This window comes from Capsicum annuum, chromosome 4 (genome assembly GCF_002878395.1).
Source record: "Capsicum annuum cultivar UCD-10X-F1 chromosome 4, UCD10Xv1.1, whole genome shotgun sequence".
In the NCBI taxonomy this organism is placed as follows: domain Eukaryota; kingdom Viridiplantae; phylum Streptophyta; class Magnoliopsida; order Solanales; family Solanaceae; genus Capsicum; species Capsicum annuum.
In genome coordinates, this window is record NC_061114.1 from 220,261,751 (window position 1) to 220,281,217 (window position 19,467).

The following is a 19,467-nucleotide window of genomic DNA, read 5'->3' on the forward strand; positions in this document are numbered from 1 at the left end:
TAAAATCTGCACTCTAATATTTCTATCGTTAACAATTTATTTATCTTACTTTTCATTTTAAGTATCCATCTAAAAAGATAGCTTGTCTCTCCTAATTTAATAACACTAATACTGTTCATAATATATTTAAAATCATAAAATTAAAAAATATTTTGATGGACCCGTCTTTAATTTAGGCCCAAGAGTGTCCTTAAGGAGCTATTGATACTGTAGAAACAATATTAGGTAGAGAGTATTAATAATGCCCAAATTAGCAATGTTGAGACTAATTACATAGAACTAATTACATGGAAATCATTGATTTTAAGACTAGTTGTGTGTGTAATCATACTCGTCCATATATTAATAGCCTCGTATTATTAAGAAAAAAGATATGAAAATCACTTTAAACTATACATGAAAAGTCGATTTCACACTCAAACTAATAAAAAAATCCATTACACCCCTAACCTTGTTTAAAATGAAATTCTTTTTCATTTAAAGGTGATATGACAGAAAAAGTATACACACCTTTCGTAAGGTGCGTGAGATGAAGGAAAAAAACTTAAGATTAAAGAATTGCACAGTTTCACTATTATATTGGTCATTATATAATTAAGTACTCCTTATTAATTAAGTTTCTATTTAATTATGTGTTTTCCAATTAAAAAGGGATTAATTTTGAAAAAGTTTTCTTCTTATTTATTCATTATTTGTGGGTTTCACTTTTTAAAAAACTTCAGCCATTTTTCTTTGGGATTCTTGTTCAACAGAGGAACCCTCTCTAAATTCACCATAGAAGCATCTCTAATCTTTTTCATTGAAACTTTAAAGTGGAATTTTAAGAAAGAAATTTTTAAAAAAGGTAAAAATATGATGGCTTTCATTGAAACTATCATGATTTCTTTTATGTTCATGATTTTTTTGCTCAAATTTATCAGAAAATTCAGCCGGAGAAGACCACCTAAAAAAAAGGGAAAAAAAGGACAGAAATAACACTTAAACCTAAAATAATACCACAAAAATAACACTCAAAATTTATTACCCCATAAATAGCCATAAAATAATTCCACTAGCTAACATTCACTGGCATACGCTTAAATATAACCAAAAATATCGTTAAAGTAACTTTCTCTTTCTTTCTTTCCTTTTCATTCACAATTTGCTTTTCATTCAAACTCCTAAACATCCTTTCCTTTACCTTTTCCGATACTCCAATTACCTTTTTCATTCCACAAATTTGTATAAAATCTCAAAAAAAGTGCATTCAATTAGCTTCCTATAAATTTGTTTTCATTATAAATTTGCTCAAAATTGATACAAAATAGTGACTTCAACTTCAGTTTAGTTTCAATAATGATAAAATACAGAGGTCAGTGGATATCTGATGTCGAATTTAAGTGTATCAATATGGTATAAAAGAGTATCAATTGGATATAATGACTGCATGTGCATGCATAGAATCCCCTCTCCTTTAAAAAAAAAGTATATCAATGTAGTATAAAAGTATATCAATGTGATATAAAAGTATATTAAATTGGTATAAAGACTGCATATACACCCATAGGTTCTCCTTCTCTATTTTAAAAAAAAAAAATGTATCAATGTGGTATAAAAGTGTATCAATCTGGTATAAAAGAGTATCATTTAGGTATAGAGACTGTATGTGCATGCATAGGTTCCTCTTTTCCTTTTTTAAAAAAGTGTATCAATCTAGTATAAGAGAGTATCAATTGGTAGATCTTTTTTTTTTTTTTTTTATCTTTAGATGCATCAAAACATCTCTGACGCTATGATCGAGTAGGCCTCTGAGAAGAACATGGACCAAGACATGACTTTTCTCTTACCTTAAGGCCTTATTATTACACTTTTTTTCTTCTTCGAGGTTAAAGAACTGTGACATTGCTTCAAGTGCAAACCCGTTTGTGATGATTCTGTAAAATCACCATCATCATCATTATCAACAAATTTGAAGTCAAAATTAACCTCTTTACCCGTTAATTTTAACTTTCCTCTACTTCCTGTTTTTTGCTTCATGTCTTGAGTTTTCAATGCTCCAATGCAAGAAACAACAAATCAATTTTTGATACTAATCGTAAAACACAGTAGATTGATCGACGAATAATAGAAGAGAAAAAAAAAGAAGATTTGGGAAAGTATATTTAGAAAAGAAAAGTGATTTAAGTATAGCCAATGTAAAGAGCATCTATTCCCCGTAATTGTGTAGGGAGAATGGTTTTGGGCCAAATAGCTAAAAAAAGGAAATAAATTAGGCCGACCGGCTCCAATTATCCATATTTCATAGTGTGGACCATTTTTTTAAAAATGGTCAATCCATGTCCTTTCCCCCAAAAAAAGTCGATAAGGAAAACAACAGCTCACGAAAACTCATGTAGTATTTATATATAAAATTTATGATTGTTTTTCTTAAACTTATTGAAAATATATCAAAGAAAACGATTATTTTTTCTTTCTTTGCGTTATTTTCTTCAGATCACCATCCACCATCACCATAATTTCATTTCAGTCCCAATTAGTCAATAACATACTTACATTTGATATACCAAAAAATATACTAATAGAATATTTGATTTTAATCTTTAATTATCAAGATTTTTGACGAATTTTAGCAATTTTATGGATCTAAGAAATTTTATTTATTTAATCGACAACAATGGTGTTACCACTGCTGGTAACTTCTATACTCAACTGCTGTCTTACTATTATTTGTTTTTCTCTTCAAATTTCTCTTTTTTTCTTCAATTTATTAAAAATGAAAAGAAGAAGAAGAAGAAGAGAGAAGAAGATACGCTATGGTGGAAGTGGAAGGGGTGAGGAAGAAAGAGAAGTGTTTTGATTTATTTTTTTAAAAAGCAATATTAAGAAAAAAAAAGTAAAAAAAAAAAGAAATAAAAAATGATATTATACAGGTGTTAAGCGCGCGTGCATCACGTTCCACATAAAATATGATTTTGTCTTAGTTGGGCGGTATTAAGCTCACTTTAAACAAGATAGGGGTGTAGTAAGTCGTCATATTAGGTTGAGTGTATCTTCGACTTTTCAGGTATAATTTAGGATGAAAATAATAACTTTTTCCTATCATTACTATCATAATTCCTGTAAATTAGCTATACATAGATCATGATTGAATAACTAATTAATACATTGGGGATCTTTCAAAAATAGCAGCATTTTGCTATAAAACCCACCTTCTATAGTCACATTTTACATAATTATCATTTATAGACGTTGTATTCGATTTATGCCTGTTGTATTCGGTTTTACAGATAGTATGTATTCATATAAAATTTAAATACAGTCTCTATTTAGTTGCGTCAAAAAATGGAATTCAATATTTTAAAAAGAAAACAATCTCAATCACGCTTATCTCGTTGAACTGAATATTTTCTCGCCTAACACTACCATTATCTTTTTTTCTATTTTTGTGTTTTTCCTGTTTTTTCTTCTTTTTTTTTCTAATTTTTCCTACTTTTATTTTTTGTATTTTTGAAAAATATGACTAGTCGAGCACAAGTCATGGATGATAATGTAATACCACAATTGTTTATCGTATTTGTAGTCATACTGCCATTTATATTTTTGTATTTATTGATACAACTGCATTTGTATTTGTATTTTAAAGTTCACACCTGTATTTATGTTTTGTAGTTCTCATTTGTACCTGTATTTAATAATTCACACTTGTATTGTATTTGCTAGTTTGCGCCATTATTTATATTTTATATAATTCACACTTGTATTTTAAAGAACTATTTTGTATTTGTATTTTATAATTGATTGCATATTATATTGGATTATATTTATATTATGGTTTTATTGTGTTTGTATATTTAGATTATATTTGGACTATACTTGTATTTGTATTCTATTTTCTTCGTTACTGTTTTATTTTTAAGAAATTATTTTGTATTTGTATTTGTAAGTTGATTGCATATTGTATTTAATCGTGACTGTACAATTTATCATTTATATTTTTATACAAACAAGTAAGCACATTAATTGTATTTTTGTGATTCTAAAGTATATAAATATGTAATGTATCATTTGATACAAATGTACCGTTTTGTACTTGTATATCAAAATTATCATTCATATTTGTAAATAAACAAATATTATTTGATACAAATACAATGACAAACAAATGAAACAAGTAATTTTACAAATACAAATACAATATATATTTGTATAAAAGTTTGAGTTGTATTTATTTGTATAAATAAATACAACTAGTATCAATAAATACAAACAACTATTCGTATAAAAAAATCAATCGTTCCTTTTCAATAATTTAAAAATACAAATGATAGTTCACACTTATATTTATATGTTATAGTTCGCATTTGTATTTGTATTTTATAGTCCACACTTGTATTTATATGTTATAGTTCGCATATGAATTTGTATTTTATAGTTCGCACTTGTATTTGTATGTTATAGTTCGCATTTATATTAATATTTTATAGTTCACATTTGTATTTGTGTTTGTTAGTTCGCACAATGAAAAAAAGGAGAGAAATTGAAAAAAAAAAAAAAAGGAGAAAAATGAGAGAAAAAGAAGGAGAAAAAATACAAAAAAAAGAAGAAGAAGAAAAAGGGAAAAAATGAAAAGGAAAAAGAAGAAGAAAAAATGAATAAAAAAAAAGAGAAAGCAACAAAAAAAGAAAAAAATAAAAAAGGAAAAAAAAGAAAGAATAATAAAAAATAGAAAAAGAGAGAAAATAAATGAGAAAGACTATTAATTGCAATTAGGAATAATCTATAATATATTAAAAGTGGAAAGACCCATAGAAAAGTGATTTGAGTTTTTTGCCCTTCATTAAAAAATTCTGCAATAGATAAAAACGTCTTTTTACTATTTTAAAATAAAAATTAAAGCTAAAAAATTTATTAAAATTTAGTTCTTAAACCTTTCCTTATTTAAATTATGTACCAAAAATTTAGAAATTTTAAATCAATTAAAAATTGTATCTTTCATTAAAATTTAGTTCTTAAACCTTCCCTTATTTAAATTATATACCTAAAATTTAAGAATTTTAAATCAATTAACAACTATATCTTAAATAAAACTTTAATAAATTGGTAATAATATTTTGGCATTTTTTTTCTTCACACTTTTGTATCCTCAATCCGGTTTTTAACCCAAAAAAAAAAAAAGAGTTTTGTTTACAATTAAATTACCTTATATGTAAAAAAAAAGGGACTTCTGTAAATTCTATTAGAAGTTGACGAGCCATAGAATTTAGGGTCTGAAATTAACGTTGAAAGTAGATTTGCAAGGCCTTTGGGATGAATATGGCTCCTCATAGCATGACATTGATTAATTTCTACTTTATTTCTGGTATTTCGTTACTGAAAACTGTTTTGCTTGTGATTTTCCTGTTGATCGATAGATGTCATTCAATCTTGAATTTTATCATACACGAACATCAACCCATGTTTCTGCAGTTTCATAAAAGGCTGGACAACTCATCTATCATATTATATTTCCTCTTCGATTTCTTCGAAACAAAATACATACATGGTTGCAGCTCCAGCATATTTGATAATTATTCTCTCCATAAAGCTGAAATTATCATGATTGGATTGTTTAATCTTGGTCTAAAGATTAATTTCTTTGAACATCCTAATAGCGCATTAGATACATTGAAGTATTAAATCCCTTAATTGAAGCTAGCCCGACTAATTTGAATTTATATTAATTTATTGTTGCTATTCTTAAGCAATATATATTTATGTACTAAATATGTTTGCATATTTTATATTGTAGGATGCAGTGGTGGCACACACAATGCATCCATGGGAGAGAGATGCTAGACTATTCAAATAGGCATTGCTGAAAGAAGCTCACTTATCTCAACTTTATATTATTATTGAGACTTCTGCCAACTACCTCTAGAACTTCTGAACAACCTTTGGGAGCAAGAATAACTTACATTCCCTCTTTAAACACTATATTGAGGAAGACATTGTCTTTCGATCCACAATACTCATTAAAGAAAGGTACAAATATACACATTGTTGGTTTAACTTATATGCACCCACAATAAAAAGTAGCACGAGTCTTTATTTTTTATAAATTTTACCTAGTATTAGTGTATACAATCAATATATAATCAGTGTGTAGATATTATTATTGAGTATACGCCAACAAAAACTACAAACTATTACGGCTAGGCAAGGGAAATTCTTTCAGATTACTAGCTAAAAATGTTAAAATTTCTTTTTTCCTCTATTTTGGATCATCAAACTTGGTATAATATAGGCTATTGTTTAAATTTTGTTCATATAAAAAGTTTTATTATTGAAAATTAGGATATATTTTTTGATTGTTACTTTTTCAATAGTTTTGTGAATGAAGTTGTCAAGCTATGAGTCGAGGGTTTATCGAAAATAATTTTTGTATCTTACAAAGATAGTGATGAAGTATGTACTCTATCCTCCATAAATTCCACACATGAGAGTATAATGAAGGTTGTCTTGAGATTGAAGGCATAAGTATTATCGAATCATAATTTTTATAAGTTAGTCGAGAGTACATCGAAAACAATCTCTTTACCCTACAAAGATAGTGATAACGTACGTATTCTCTACTCCACAAACTTCAAATATGAGATTATATTAAAAATTATCTTGAGATTGAAGGCATAACTATCAAAACATAATTTTGATAAGTTAGTCGAGTCTATCGAAAACAATCTCTCTATTCTACAATGAGAATGACAAGGTATTATACTCCACAAACTACATATATGATACTATATTGAAAATTATCTTCAAATTGAAGGCATAACTATTGAATCATAATTTTTGTAAGTTAATCGAGGGTCTACCGAGAATAATATTTGTATCTACAAAGGTAGTGACAGGATATTATCCTCAACAGACTACATATATGATATTGTATTAAAAATTATCTTTAGATTAAAGGCATAATTATTGAATCATAATTTTTGTAAGTTTGTCACATACTTTTGTTTTTCTTCACTGACATCAGATGTTGAAAGATCGCAGTGTTTCCCAGCTTTGAGTTGATGATCTATCGCGAACAATCTCACTGTCCTACAAAAATAGTGACAAGGTATATAATCACAAACTCTGCATATGAGATTATATTGAAAATTATCTTGAGATTGAAGGCATAACTTTTGAATCATAATTTTTCTAAGTTAGTTGAGTGTCTATTGAAAATAATCTCTCTACCCTATAAAGGTAGTGATAAGGTATGCATTCCATCCTCCACAGATGTCACGGGTGAGATTATGTTGAAAATTATCTTCATACTGAAGATATAACTATTGAATTATAATTTTTGTAAGTTTGTCAATTATTTTTATTTTTCTTGAATGATTTTTCAAACAATAGTTGCAGTACTATGTACAATATCAGTATCAACAACAAGAGATTGATTATGATAGTGCAACCAAAGCTAGAAAAGGTGCCTACACTAACAAATTTATATATGAAGAGATATTTTGTGAGATGTTTTAACAATGATAGAGCAATCAAAGTGACAAAGATACGCACATCAAGAATTTCGTTTATGAAGAAATATGTTGTAGCATTTATCGCATTATGTAGTAACATTTATTTTTACCATTTAAATGAATTTTATATTTATTTTAATGTCACTTGCTATTTAATTTCATATAATTTGTTTTCTTTATGTAATATTTATTCATATCTATAAAATAGATATAACATTTATGTTAATGCTAATTTTTATTTTTTAAGTAATTTTATTTTCTTATATATAATTTTATTGATTGACGCGGGACACACGTGCAAAGCACGTACCCTAATCTAGTTAATAGACAAGAGGGGACTATGGATTATAATTAATTAAAAATTAGATTTTAAGTGGTAATAAAGGCCCAATAGTAGCTAATCCGGATAATTTTCCCTAATACATTTTACTTTGGCACAGTACATAAATGTGCTATGTAACTTAACACCAACTGGCGCATATATCTTTCAATTTTGGGTGTGTATAAAGTTGAAAAGTAGATACACGTATCCTATGTGGCTTTCGACATGTCAAATTGCATGAGATTTTCCATTTATGATATGTATGCATATGTGTTCAACTTTATGATAATTTAAGTATTTACTTCTGCACACAAAATAATTGAACTGCATAAATGTCAGATGAGGTCAAGTTAAAGGACAAGTTCATGTATTATATATTAAAAAAATAACATAAATATACACCTTTAACTTATCATATTTACACAAATCCCACTCTTACAAAGTAATTACAAAAAATTTAACTAATTATATATTTTTCTTGGATGTATCAGAGAGCTAATTATGTATCTCAATAGATCTAAACTAGTAAAATATATCAAAAACTAATTATGTATCTTTACAAGGGAAACTATATTTTCGTTGAATGTATTATGTATCTCGATAGATTCAAAATAAAAAATAAATTAATTAAGAGCTAATTAGTATCTTTATAAAGAAAAAATATATCTTCGTTGGGTGTATTGAGAGCTAATTATGTAACTCAACAGATTAAAAATTAAAAATTTCAATAATCATGTATAATGTTGGAATTTTCTGTAACTAAGCTCTAAACTGTTGGAATTTATGTTGTGTGCCCATACATTCCTTTTACTTTCTAACTTGACTGACCCGTTTCTTGCAGCGGATCGGGTATGGTACCCGACTTGATCCATTTGGCGCTTAAACCCTCAGAAAAAACCTAGCTTTGTATGGTATCCGCTCATGTCCTTTTGTCTTTCTCTTTTCCATTGCACTTTTCACATCTTCTTCATCCACCATTTACCATATCATTCGAGAAATTAATCAGTAGAAATGCTAGAAATTCATCGGAACAGCTCAGTTGAGTGGAAGCCATCACCAGTAGTAGCTTTAGCTACTAACGCCGACGATTCACAAGTGGCCGCTGCCCGTGAAGATGGCTCCGTTGAGATTTGGCTTGTTTCTCCTGGTTCTGTTGGCTGGCACTGTCAGCTCGTACGTATACATATTTGCTTATGCCTATATATATGTTTTTTTTTTTTGGGTTGTTATGGAATTAATGTTTTTCTTTGGATTTGTTTTATTTTGGTGGGTTAGACAATACATGGGAATCCAAATTCTAGGGTTTCTTCGCTGGTTTGGTGTCGATCGGGTTCCGGTGATTCGTCGTCGGCTGGTCGATTGTTTTCTTCTAGTATTGATGGATCGGTTTCTGAATGGGACCTTTTTGATTTGATGCAAAAGGTGTGTGAATTATATTATGGAATTGCTGCTACATTTTTTAATTGATATTGCATTGCAAATGTTGAGCTTAATATTCCTATGCTCAGGTGTTTGGAGATTTACTAATATTCTAATTTAAAGAAGGAAACTTTGCTTTTAATACTATTAAGTACTAGCTTATACTTCTTACCAGAAGTCGTAGAGATCATTGTAATTGAATAGGGGTGGAATTGCCGATAAAGGCGGTGTTAGATTTTGTTGCTCGTCGGTTCTGAATTTTAAGTTTAGAGAATGGCCTCAAGCTAAAATAAGGTAACTGCTAAATTAGCTAACGAATGAGCGTCGGCATTTAATGTACTTTTTAAAAAAAGCAACGGACTACTTAAATAAAATTGAATGAGAGCCGATGATATTAATCTTGCTTAAAGATCTCAAGAATCACAACTACATAAACTGTACTTCAAATGGTATGTTCCATCGTGATTATCTTACCATTAATTACGACTTTTCTAGATTCATGAAATCAAAAGAAATATAGAGTTTCACAAAATTATGAATTGTCAGTAATTCATCACAACGACCAAATCACAACCCACAAAATGAGTCATAAAGCTTGATGAGGAAAGTCACAAAGGAATTTTCTCAAACACCTTATGCGCAAATGGTGGAGCGGAGTCTCTGCTGCTGTCAAAATCATCTAAACATATGCAATAGTAAATATTACGGTTACTTCTGGTCTAGTCGAATTAATCCTTTTTATCCTCAACACAAACACATTAAACAAAAATACGTGTAAAACCTAAAATATGTCAGCATTGGAACTTTCTTGATAGTCCACAATCTTGAAGTTATTATTAACAAAATGTATGCTAAGATTATAATACGATAAAGTATCATATTTAAAGGAAAACAAATTACACTACATAAAAAAACTATAAATAGGAAAGGGAGCACAATACTTCTAGGCTGCCGGGGATTTTAGTGATGAAATTTGGAAAGCAAGACAGAAAAAAATAATTATAAAAGGTCAAATGTGGGACAGTCCTAGAATCAAAAATTAAAAATCAGTTTTCGAATAAATATTTTGTTACACGTTATAATAAGCAAGCAAATGAAAAAAAGAGAAGAAGAACAGAGGGAAAAGGAAATAATATCCTGTACATGCCAATCGCCAATCAGAGATTCGTACTCCGACAAATGGCAGGCGACGACATTAGTAATCAAGCAAAAGTTAGAACCCTAATTTTGGGTTTGGGTTTAGGTCATTGAAAGAAAGATAGCAGCTAAGGAAGTACTTTTTTTTTGTTTTCTTTTTACTTGTTAATTTTATATTTTATTTTTTAAAATGAAGTGTTAAAAAAGGAAAACTGTATATAGCAAAAAGTAAAGCTACGCAAAGGAAAAGAAAACAGCAAGTGTATTTTATATTTCTTTTAATTTTTTTTAAAAAACGAATCTTACTTATAGCAAAAAAAATAAAATAAAAATAACGGAAGTGAGGCTCATATCCACATTATTGCCGAGATGAAGGCTTTGAAAGCCTGCCGCTTACCACTGAACCCAATGTAGCATTTGTTAATGGGTTGGCAATGTAATATATTATGTATATTTACTGGTCTTTCTAGTATAAACATCAAATCTATGCAAAGGCTGTTGGGTTCATCTCTGTAGCTCCGCCCCTGGTTGCCGATAGCCCCAAGTGTAGGAGTTAGGAAGAAAATCATGTACTCTCTCCATTCATTTTTTGCTTGTCCAATGTTGGCTTAGCAAACCCGGAGCAACAGATAGAATGCAATTTTTCTATATCACCCTTTGAATACAACAAATTCAATGTTTTGGGAAATGACCATAGCTAATTATAAAGGTAAATGGTAACAAATAAATTATCTCTTGGTTTTCTAAACTGGATAAGTAAAAGTGGACACCTACTTTTAGTATTATGGACAAGTAAAAGTGGACTGTGGGAGTATCTTTGACCTATGTAGTAGCTAACATAGAAATGAAGGCCAAGTGAAAGTTGACTACCATGAAAGACAAGACATTTTTGCATTTTGTCGAGCTATTCATCATTATTTTCATGCTTTGTTTGGTGTGAATCAAGTAATGTTGCTGCATGGTTGTTTGCAGGTTGCGCTAGATTCTATTGGCGTTGCAATATGGCAGATGGCTGTGGCGCCATTCAGTAATTCACAGCTTAATCAAAAGCAGTCCAAGCATTATGAGAATGGCCATGTTAATCATAGAAACAGCGAGAGCAATGATAGTGAGAGTAGTGAAAGCGAAGATGGTGGTGACTCAGTAGAGCTTCATGAGGATCATGCTAGTGATAATAGCCGAATAGCATTTGCTTGTGATGATGGCTGTGTAAGAATCTATATGGTCAATGATGATGAAAACTTAACTTACAAAAGATCATTGCCAAGGGTCAGTGGTGAGACAGCTACCCGTAAGAGTCAGCACATATCGGATTGTAGCTTGGTATTATAGAGTTATATTTTTTTGCAGGACGTACATTGAGTGTTACCTGGAGTTCTGACGCAAATAGGATATTTTCTGGGAGTAGTGATGGGTATGTTTCATTTTTGAATATAGCCTTCTGCTGAACTTTTACCAGGTGATTTCTGATGAAAACTTAGGAAAGACAGCAAGGTTGAGGCATGAAGTTACTTTTTAATAGGATGTCCGAATTTCCTGATGGAAGTTGTTTCTTTGCAGGTTTATAAGATGCTGGGACGCCAAGTTTGTTCATGAAATCTACAGGATATCAGTTGGTCTTGGAGGGGTGGGTAGTGGATCTGAACTGTGCATATGGTCTTTACTTGCATTGAGGTGAAAATTAAATTGGAAATGCTTGCATCAGATATACCCCTTTTTAAGAATGTTCTGTAAGATATTCCAATTTCCATAACTTCATATTGCTTTCCAGATGTGGTACCCTCGTCAGTGCAGATAGTACCGGGAGTGTTCAGTTCTGGGACACCCAGCATGGGACTCTTGTGAATGCGCTTTCCAATCATAAAGGTGATGTAAATGCTTTAGCAGCATCTCCCAGCCATACTAGGGTGTTTTCTGCTGGCTCTGATGGTCAGGTATATAAATTTCAATCCTTAGAAAAATAATACTTCCCGTTGGAGTTTTATGGATTTGTCCCCGTGCTATTTTAAAAGTTGAAACTAAGATAATGATGCAGTGCGTCTTTTTATTTTTAGCCCATTGAGTGGTTAAAATGGCAAGTCCGAGACTCTTGGGTTGGTGTTTTTTTCGGAAAATGACTGGTTATTTTTAAAACAAACACCCCTGGTACTGTTTACTGGTGGTTGCTTTGTATGGAAAATAGTGGCCCTACCCACCACCAAAAGTGGAGAACATCTTTGCAACTTTTGTTAACTTGCATTTTTCAACAAAAAAATTCACCTTCAACCAAATATGACCCAGGCAAAAAGCTTTGTACCTTACGACGGAAACTCCACTATCAATGTCATCTGTATTATTTGAAGTATGTTTGGTAGATATCTTTTCGGTTTTATCTTGTTAATTTCGCATACGTAAGAGCTTCAAAGAGTTCTTTTTTGGCTTTAGTTATTGTACCCCAAAACAAACTCAAAATCGCTTCTCCCTACGCAACCGTATAATTGCTATTCCAAACCAAATGGGAACACTCTCAATTGTTTTTTAAAAATAAATCTAATCAAAACCAAACCAATACCAGCTTGTTATCTAATCTAAACACTGTTAGGTATTTAGAATGTTGGTCAACATTAAGACGACATGTATATAGGATGGCAGCTCGATCTGTTTGGATGCTCAGACAATTATGTAAAAATTCAGAAAAATGAGGTCCTTAAAATGCAATGGAACTCATTACATTCCTGTCCTGTATCTGCTACACATACTGTTCCTCACCTGACACAGGAAAGAGATACGTGCTCAGATTTTTGTCAATTGTTTTTGTTTGCTGTTTTATTTTAACTGTCATGATAGCAAATGCTAGTAAAGGATTTAACGACAGAAGGTGGTGGGTTTTGGATGAGTGTGTAGTGCTTTGAGTTGCTTAAGTTGTAATAGACATGGTTATTGGTTTGTGAAACGGAACATGTAAAATGTCAGAAGTGTCTGTTTCTTGAGTGGCTTGACTGCCTGTTTAAAATCTCATCATTTATCGTTTTTTGAGAAACCATATCAATCAATTACGTCTCAATCACTGGCCAGTTATATGAAAGCTCTAGATGTATTCCGCTCAATTTAGCTTACAACATTTCTCTATAAAACAATTTCTCTTTTGAGATGGTGTTTGGATCTCAAGCTAATCCCTAGTCTAATACTGGTTTAATCAGAATTGATTGATATCTCCTATAGGGATCATTTGCATTCATTGTGTATGTTTTGTAGCTAAGTTTGCATTGATCCCGACTGATGTACGTCTTTTAAGACAACTTCTCTCCATTTGTTTGTAAATGATTTAAGGTAAAAGCAAGTGAAAGTGAAGAGCAAAAGAGTTACTTGATTAATAATGAAATAAAGATGGCTTCTATTTTTTGATCTATTTGCATATACCAGCATTCTGTCAGTTGCAAAATTCTTAGTGTTACCATGCTTCAATAATTATGAAGTAGTCTGTATTTACTTAATTTTCATGAGTATAATCTCTCCTACGAAATATTTTACTGAGGAATATTGTAGTTCATAACTGTTTAGAAGTGACAGGCAAACATGCTCCCATAGCTACTGACAGTACATTAGTGGTTTTTAGGTTTTACTTTACAAGCTCTCTATGGATTTTGCTGGAGCTAGTGATGTAAATGTGACCTCTGGAGCTGTGAAGAAATGGGTTTATATTAGTCATGTGAGGGCACATACACATGATGTGAAGGCCTTGACTGTTGCTATGCCCATCAGTCACGAAGGTTAGTTCATTTGTATGCTTTTCTGCTTATCCTTTGATGATAAAAGTTGACCCTTTGCCCCTTTTTCTAACTGAAATTTTAATTCTCTCAGAGTTGTCTTTGTATGCTCCTTTTGGGGTTTGTTGTTCTGTTCTATTGTTAAAATGTCTTCATTTTCCTTTCAGATGCCATAATTGAACAGGACAAAAAGAGACCTCGATCTAGGACGAAGCCCCTTGATTCTAGTTACCATAAATGGGCACATTTAGGCGTGCCGATGCTTATCTCAGGTGGTGATGACACCAAACTTTTTGCATACTCTGCGAGGGAGTTTACCAAGTTTTCTCCACATGATATTTGTCCTGTACCGCAGAGGCCGCATATACAACTTGCAGTAAATACGATATTTAATCAGGCTGTGTTACTCTTAGTCCAAGCTTCCTACTGGATTGATATTCTGTTTGTTCGTGCTGTGTCTGGTGGAGCTGCTAAGACTGATCTGGTGGCCCGAGTTAAGTGTAAATCTTCAAGGAAAATAACATGTAGTGCAATTTCTCCTACTGGTGCCCTTTTTGCTTTTTCTGATCATGTAAAGCCCTGCCTCTTTGAGCTTGCGAGAGGTGCTTCCAGCAAGAGTCCGTGGGCAGTCAACAAAAGGCATCTTCCTTTGGAACTTCCGTTTGCCCATTCGATGGTTTTCAGTGCTGATTCTGCTCGGTTGATGATAGCAGGGTGTGACAGAAGGGTCTATGTCAGTACCTTGTACAGTTTACCTTTCTTTTCTATTTTCTACTGTATATTAAAATAAAAGTAACTGTATAGTTAAGGATCATGACTTTAGAACTAACCACCTTTGCTGCTGTTGGATCCTGCCTTCCTGAACTCTGAGCACTTAATTATCATGGTTCCCCCTGCCGGTGCAGTCCTACCACCAAACTGCATCATAGGGGATAATGAAGTCAGGAAGGAGTTGGTAGAAAAGGCAGTGATGGCCACTGGACAGAGGCTGAGGGAGTGAGTAAATGGATAAGAGAAGGGGGAGCAAGCATGAGGTGCTGATGATAAAAGAGGGGAGGGTGGATGTGGTCATAGTCTTTAATTAAACAGATTTCATAATTTCCATTTAATTGTAGGTTTGATCTAATATCTTCATGTGGTGTCATATATGGTAGTTGATTGATTTTAATTTCAATTTTCATAATAAATAAGAGGACACAATCAACAGTTTTGCCGACCAATATCTCTGGATGGCCTCCGATGACCATTGCTTGTAGGAATTGTTCCCTATTAAGGCTGCAGATCAATCTGAAACATTGAACTTACGATTTGTTTTAGGTTATGAATTTATCCAAGCCATTTTCTGAAGTTTTAGCTTTGTCTCTAGGTGGTGGATGTAGGAAGCGCAGAACTAGTTCATGTTTTTACACCTCGCCGTGATGAGCATGTGGAAGAACTATCCCCTGCTGAACCTCCCATAACTAGAATGTTCATCAGCACCGATGGGCAATGGCTAGCTGCTATAAACTGCTTTGGAGATGTGTATATATTTAATCTAGAGACACAAAGGTATTAACATGCTTTGCTTCATGTATTTAATCCTTTAGGATTTGTCCCTTTTCCCTTTGTTTTTTTGTTAGATTTTTTCCCATTTCCACGGGTCATCTCAACTCCTTAAGAAAACTTTTTCTTGTCCTTTTGAACCATATTTTGTATCATCTTGTATCTATTGGGTCTAAATGAATTCTGTCATGGAGCAGACAACACTGGTTTATATCCAGATTGGAGGGTCATTCAGTCACGGCTGGTGGTTTTACGCCTCAAAATAGCAATGTGCTTATCGTATCCACTTCTTCGAACCATGTATATGCGTTAGATGTTGAAGCTAAGCAGTTAGGGGAATGGTCGAATCATAATACATTTGCATTGCCGAGAAGATATCAAGAATTTCCTGGAGAAGTGATTGGGATTTCGTTCCCACCATCTTCCGATTCTTCATCTGTCATTGCCTATAGCCCAAAGTATGTTTACTGTTTCTTGAAAGATCTGATCATTTATCTTTCCTATTTATAATTGGGGTCAATGTTTTCACTTGTTTATTTACTTGCTTTTTAGAAAATCAAAGTCACTTAGTAATTCCTATTGAGCGTTTTATTATGGAGTTTGCACTTTCGTGAGAGAGAATTAAGCTGAAAGCTGGATACAATCTTTTCATTTTGGCTAAAACTAAAAGTACTCCTGTTGTGTGCAATCTTTGACCTTGCATAACTTGGTTTATTGGCGTACTGGGAATCTGAGCATTCCAAAAGCATTTAGGATGCACTTTTTTTCTTTTCCTTTTTACCTCAATTTTGGGAAGTAGACTGATATTTCTCTATGTTTCACCAGCCATTATAAGTGGCTCTATGTTACCCCCTTCTGTTTTTTGCACAACCACCAAGATATCTGCTGATATTTATCATCTATCCTACAGAGCAATGTGCTTGATCGACTTTGGGAAACCGGTGGATGGTGATGATGAGGCTGACTTACCCAACAATCAAGATTTAGCTTTAAAGAAGTTACATAGTACTCTCGTGAATGGGAGTGTAAATGGAAATTTGAAGCGGAAGTCAAAGGGAAACGAGCTGGAGGCTAAACACAGTGGTAGAAAGAATTTTGAGTTGTGTAGTTTCAGAGATCCCGTCTTATTTGTTGGACATCTTTCAAAAACTTCTACCTTGATCATAGACAAACCTTGGATACAAGTGATTAAAAGTTTTGATACTACACCTGTTCACAGACATATTTTCGGGTCATAACTAGTTTTGTACCAGCTAGTTTTTGTTTCATTTTACTAGGGAAATTTAGCGTGGCGAGTCAAGCCCTTTAGCAATGTTAAGAGTTTTCTTTGTTGTCACTTTGGGGGAAAGAGGGGATGAAAGCTTCTTGTGTAATGTATTCTTTGATAGTCCAGTAAAACTTGTGAAATCAATTTTGAAGTTCAATATACATTACATTTACTATTTTATATGCAATCGTTAATCTTATGTAAAATTGCTTGGAGCTGTAATTTTTGAAAGTGGCTACAGCAATCGTTAATCACCAGATTGAGTGTTCGATTAAGGGTGGGTGTGGTACGATCGAAAATGCATTCTTAGAACTTAGAAGATGTTCTCATGAAAAGTGAGTGAGCTTCTTATTTTCATGGCCAAACCCATTGACAATCTCCTAAACTTGGCACGATCTTTCATTTTGGCATTTTAAGTAGACGTTGTTCACTTTTGGCATCTCAAGTAGCCATAAAGTGTGTCATTTTGACACCTTTTGCTGATTCAACAAAGAGAGTGTATTACACTCGCTTTTGGACGCGTGGTAGGGATATTTTCATAATTTTTCATCTTTCTTCTCTTTCTTCTTCACTCTTTAAACCCATTAACTTTTCCACATCAATATATACCCCCCAATTAATTTTTAAAAAAGACCAAAATTTTCTTTTCTTCTTCAAGCTTAACCTCCATTAATGGAGATTGAGTTTTTCATAGATGATAAACATGTCTCCTCAACCAGCCAGCCAACCAGCCAAATCTCCTCCTCCAAATACCCATAGGCCACTAACAAATCATTCTCTAAAACATCCTAACCTTTTTTCATTTTTGTACACCATTAATAACATTATTTTTTTCAAGCAAAGAATAATGTCAAGCATTAATGATTGATAAAAATAGTGGAATTTTTTTTTTAAATAAGCTTAAAATTCAAAAAAATGGTAGAAATTTTTTCTTGATTTTTCCTTTTTTTCTGTTAATTCGATCAAAGAAGAGAAACCATTTTAAAAAGAGAACCCATTTTAAGAAACAAGAATGGTTAAAATTAACGAAAGAAAAAATGACACATTTTATAGCTTGTTTCTGAATAGGAATGTATGTTTTCGTGAAGCTTGTGTTTGAAAATAACACATTTTAAAGCTTGTGTCTAAAATTCGTGAAGCTTTTAATGCATATCTGTCAACCTTAGAGAATGTGGAGGTATGTTTATCATCCTTAGAAAATTTATCCTCCATTAATGGAGGTTAAGAAGGTTGGGTGGGAAAGACATTATAGGGGGCTTTTTTGCAATTATTTGGTAAAAAAAGAACATTTGTCATTAATTTATTGGAGATAAATATGATGTGACAATTTAAATGAGTTGGCACAAAGCAATCGGCCATTTTATCTACGTTGGCAGCGAATGAGATACACTCACCAGTGCTGATGTCGAAATGTGTCAATATGACACACTTTATGGCTACTTGAGGTGCCAAAAGTGAACAACGTCCACTTGAGGTATCAAAGTGAAAGATCGTGCCAAGTTTAGGGGGTCGCCGATGGGTTTGACCTATTTTTATTCTCAATATCTGACTTGTTGTACTTTAAGGGGTCGTTTGGTGTGAGGTACTAAAACATATAATTCCGAGATAAAATAATAATCCAGGGATAAATTTTTTGATGCATTGTTTGGTTGCTAATATTCGGGATAACTTATCCTGAGACTAATAAATAGTACCGAGATAAGTTATCCCACACATGTGGAGGGATAACAATCCCAACATAATTTATCCTTGGGATAAACTATAAAATGACAAAATAACCCCTAAATTCTTTGACTATCACTTTATATATATTACTTTACTTTTTTTTTTATATATAAAATATAATGTATTTGCATAACGAGATAGGTTAGATTTTAATGCGAATGAATATGGAACTTATCATATGAAGTTCAAATTTTTAGATGAGATGAAAAAATAAATTACAAAATTTTGTGTATAATATTTGTTGTTTCTACACAAGTTTTTCATCGTTTTTATTTTACCTTTTCTACCAATTTACACAAATATTATTATCTAAAAATCCAAAAAAAAAAAATCTAACTACTACACGATTCATCGTTATATATGTTTTGGAGAAAGAAAAAAATTCAAACTTACAAATAAAAAGAAAAAATCATATGAATCAAATAAATAATTTTTTATATTGAGTAATGGAGAATCTAGCTAGCTATAATTTTAAACTTTTTTCAAAACTATAGATAATAACACTTTTTCAAATGATTTTACTGATATACTGTAACGACCCTCTTGGTCGGTTGTGAAATTTTCTCATATTTTCTATTTTAGCTCTTTCCGTAGTTGGTGTACGTGAATTATGACCCGGGGTGATGAGTAGTATCAATTCTTGAGGTTCCGAGTAACATGCGAGAAACTATTGGGTATTTTAAATATTAGATTAGTTGGTGATTAATGAACCAAATCGATATTTTCTTATTTATTGAGACTTATGTATAAGAATAAAACTTAAGTGGGTGGGGTTTAAAATTAATAAATATTTAGTATAATAAAATCAGAATATTGAAAGAAAGA

The 19,467-nt window shown here is 31.9% G+C and overlaps 1 protein-coding gene across 1 annotated transcript; it reads left to right on the forward strand.

Moving 5' to 3' along the window:
- Positions 1–8,696: 8,696 nt before the first annotated feature.
- LOC107867252 (WD repeat-containing protein PCN) lies at positions 8,697–17,097 on the forward strand. The gene is made up of 11 exons (XM_016713406.2): positions 8,697–8,979; positions 9,082–9,228; positions 11,335–11,638; positions 11,713–11,776; positions 11,923–12,036; positions 12,134–12,296; positions 13,958–14,111; positions 14,276–14,841; positions 15,475–15,656; positions 15,848–16,108; positions 16,561–17,097. The coding sequence occupies exons 1-11, from the start codon at positions 8,818–8,820 to the stop codon at positions 16,886–16,888; spliced, it is 2,445 nt and encodes an 814-aa protein (XP_016568892.2). The 5' UTR covers positions 8,697–8,817; the 3' UTR covers positions 16,889–17,097.
- The last annotated feature ends 2,370 nt before the right edge of the window (positions 17,098–19,467 follow it).

Bases quoted from the DNA above. Each gene is read 5' to 3' on its own strand.
- LOC107867252 (XM_016713406.2), top strand. From the start codon at position 8,818: ATGCTAGAAATTCATCGGAACAGCTCAGTTGAGTGGAAGCCATCACCA. The intron at 11,639-11,712 runs GTGAGACAGCTA...ATTTTTTTGCAG, and splicing joins ATCATTGCCAAGGGTCAGTG to GACGTACATTGAGTGTTACC. The intron at 15,657-15,847 runs GTATTAACATGC...GTCATGGAGCAG, and splicing joins TTTAATCTAGAGACACAAAG to ACAACACTGGTTTATATCCA.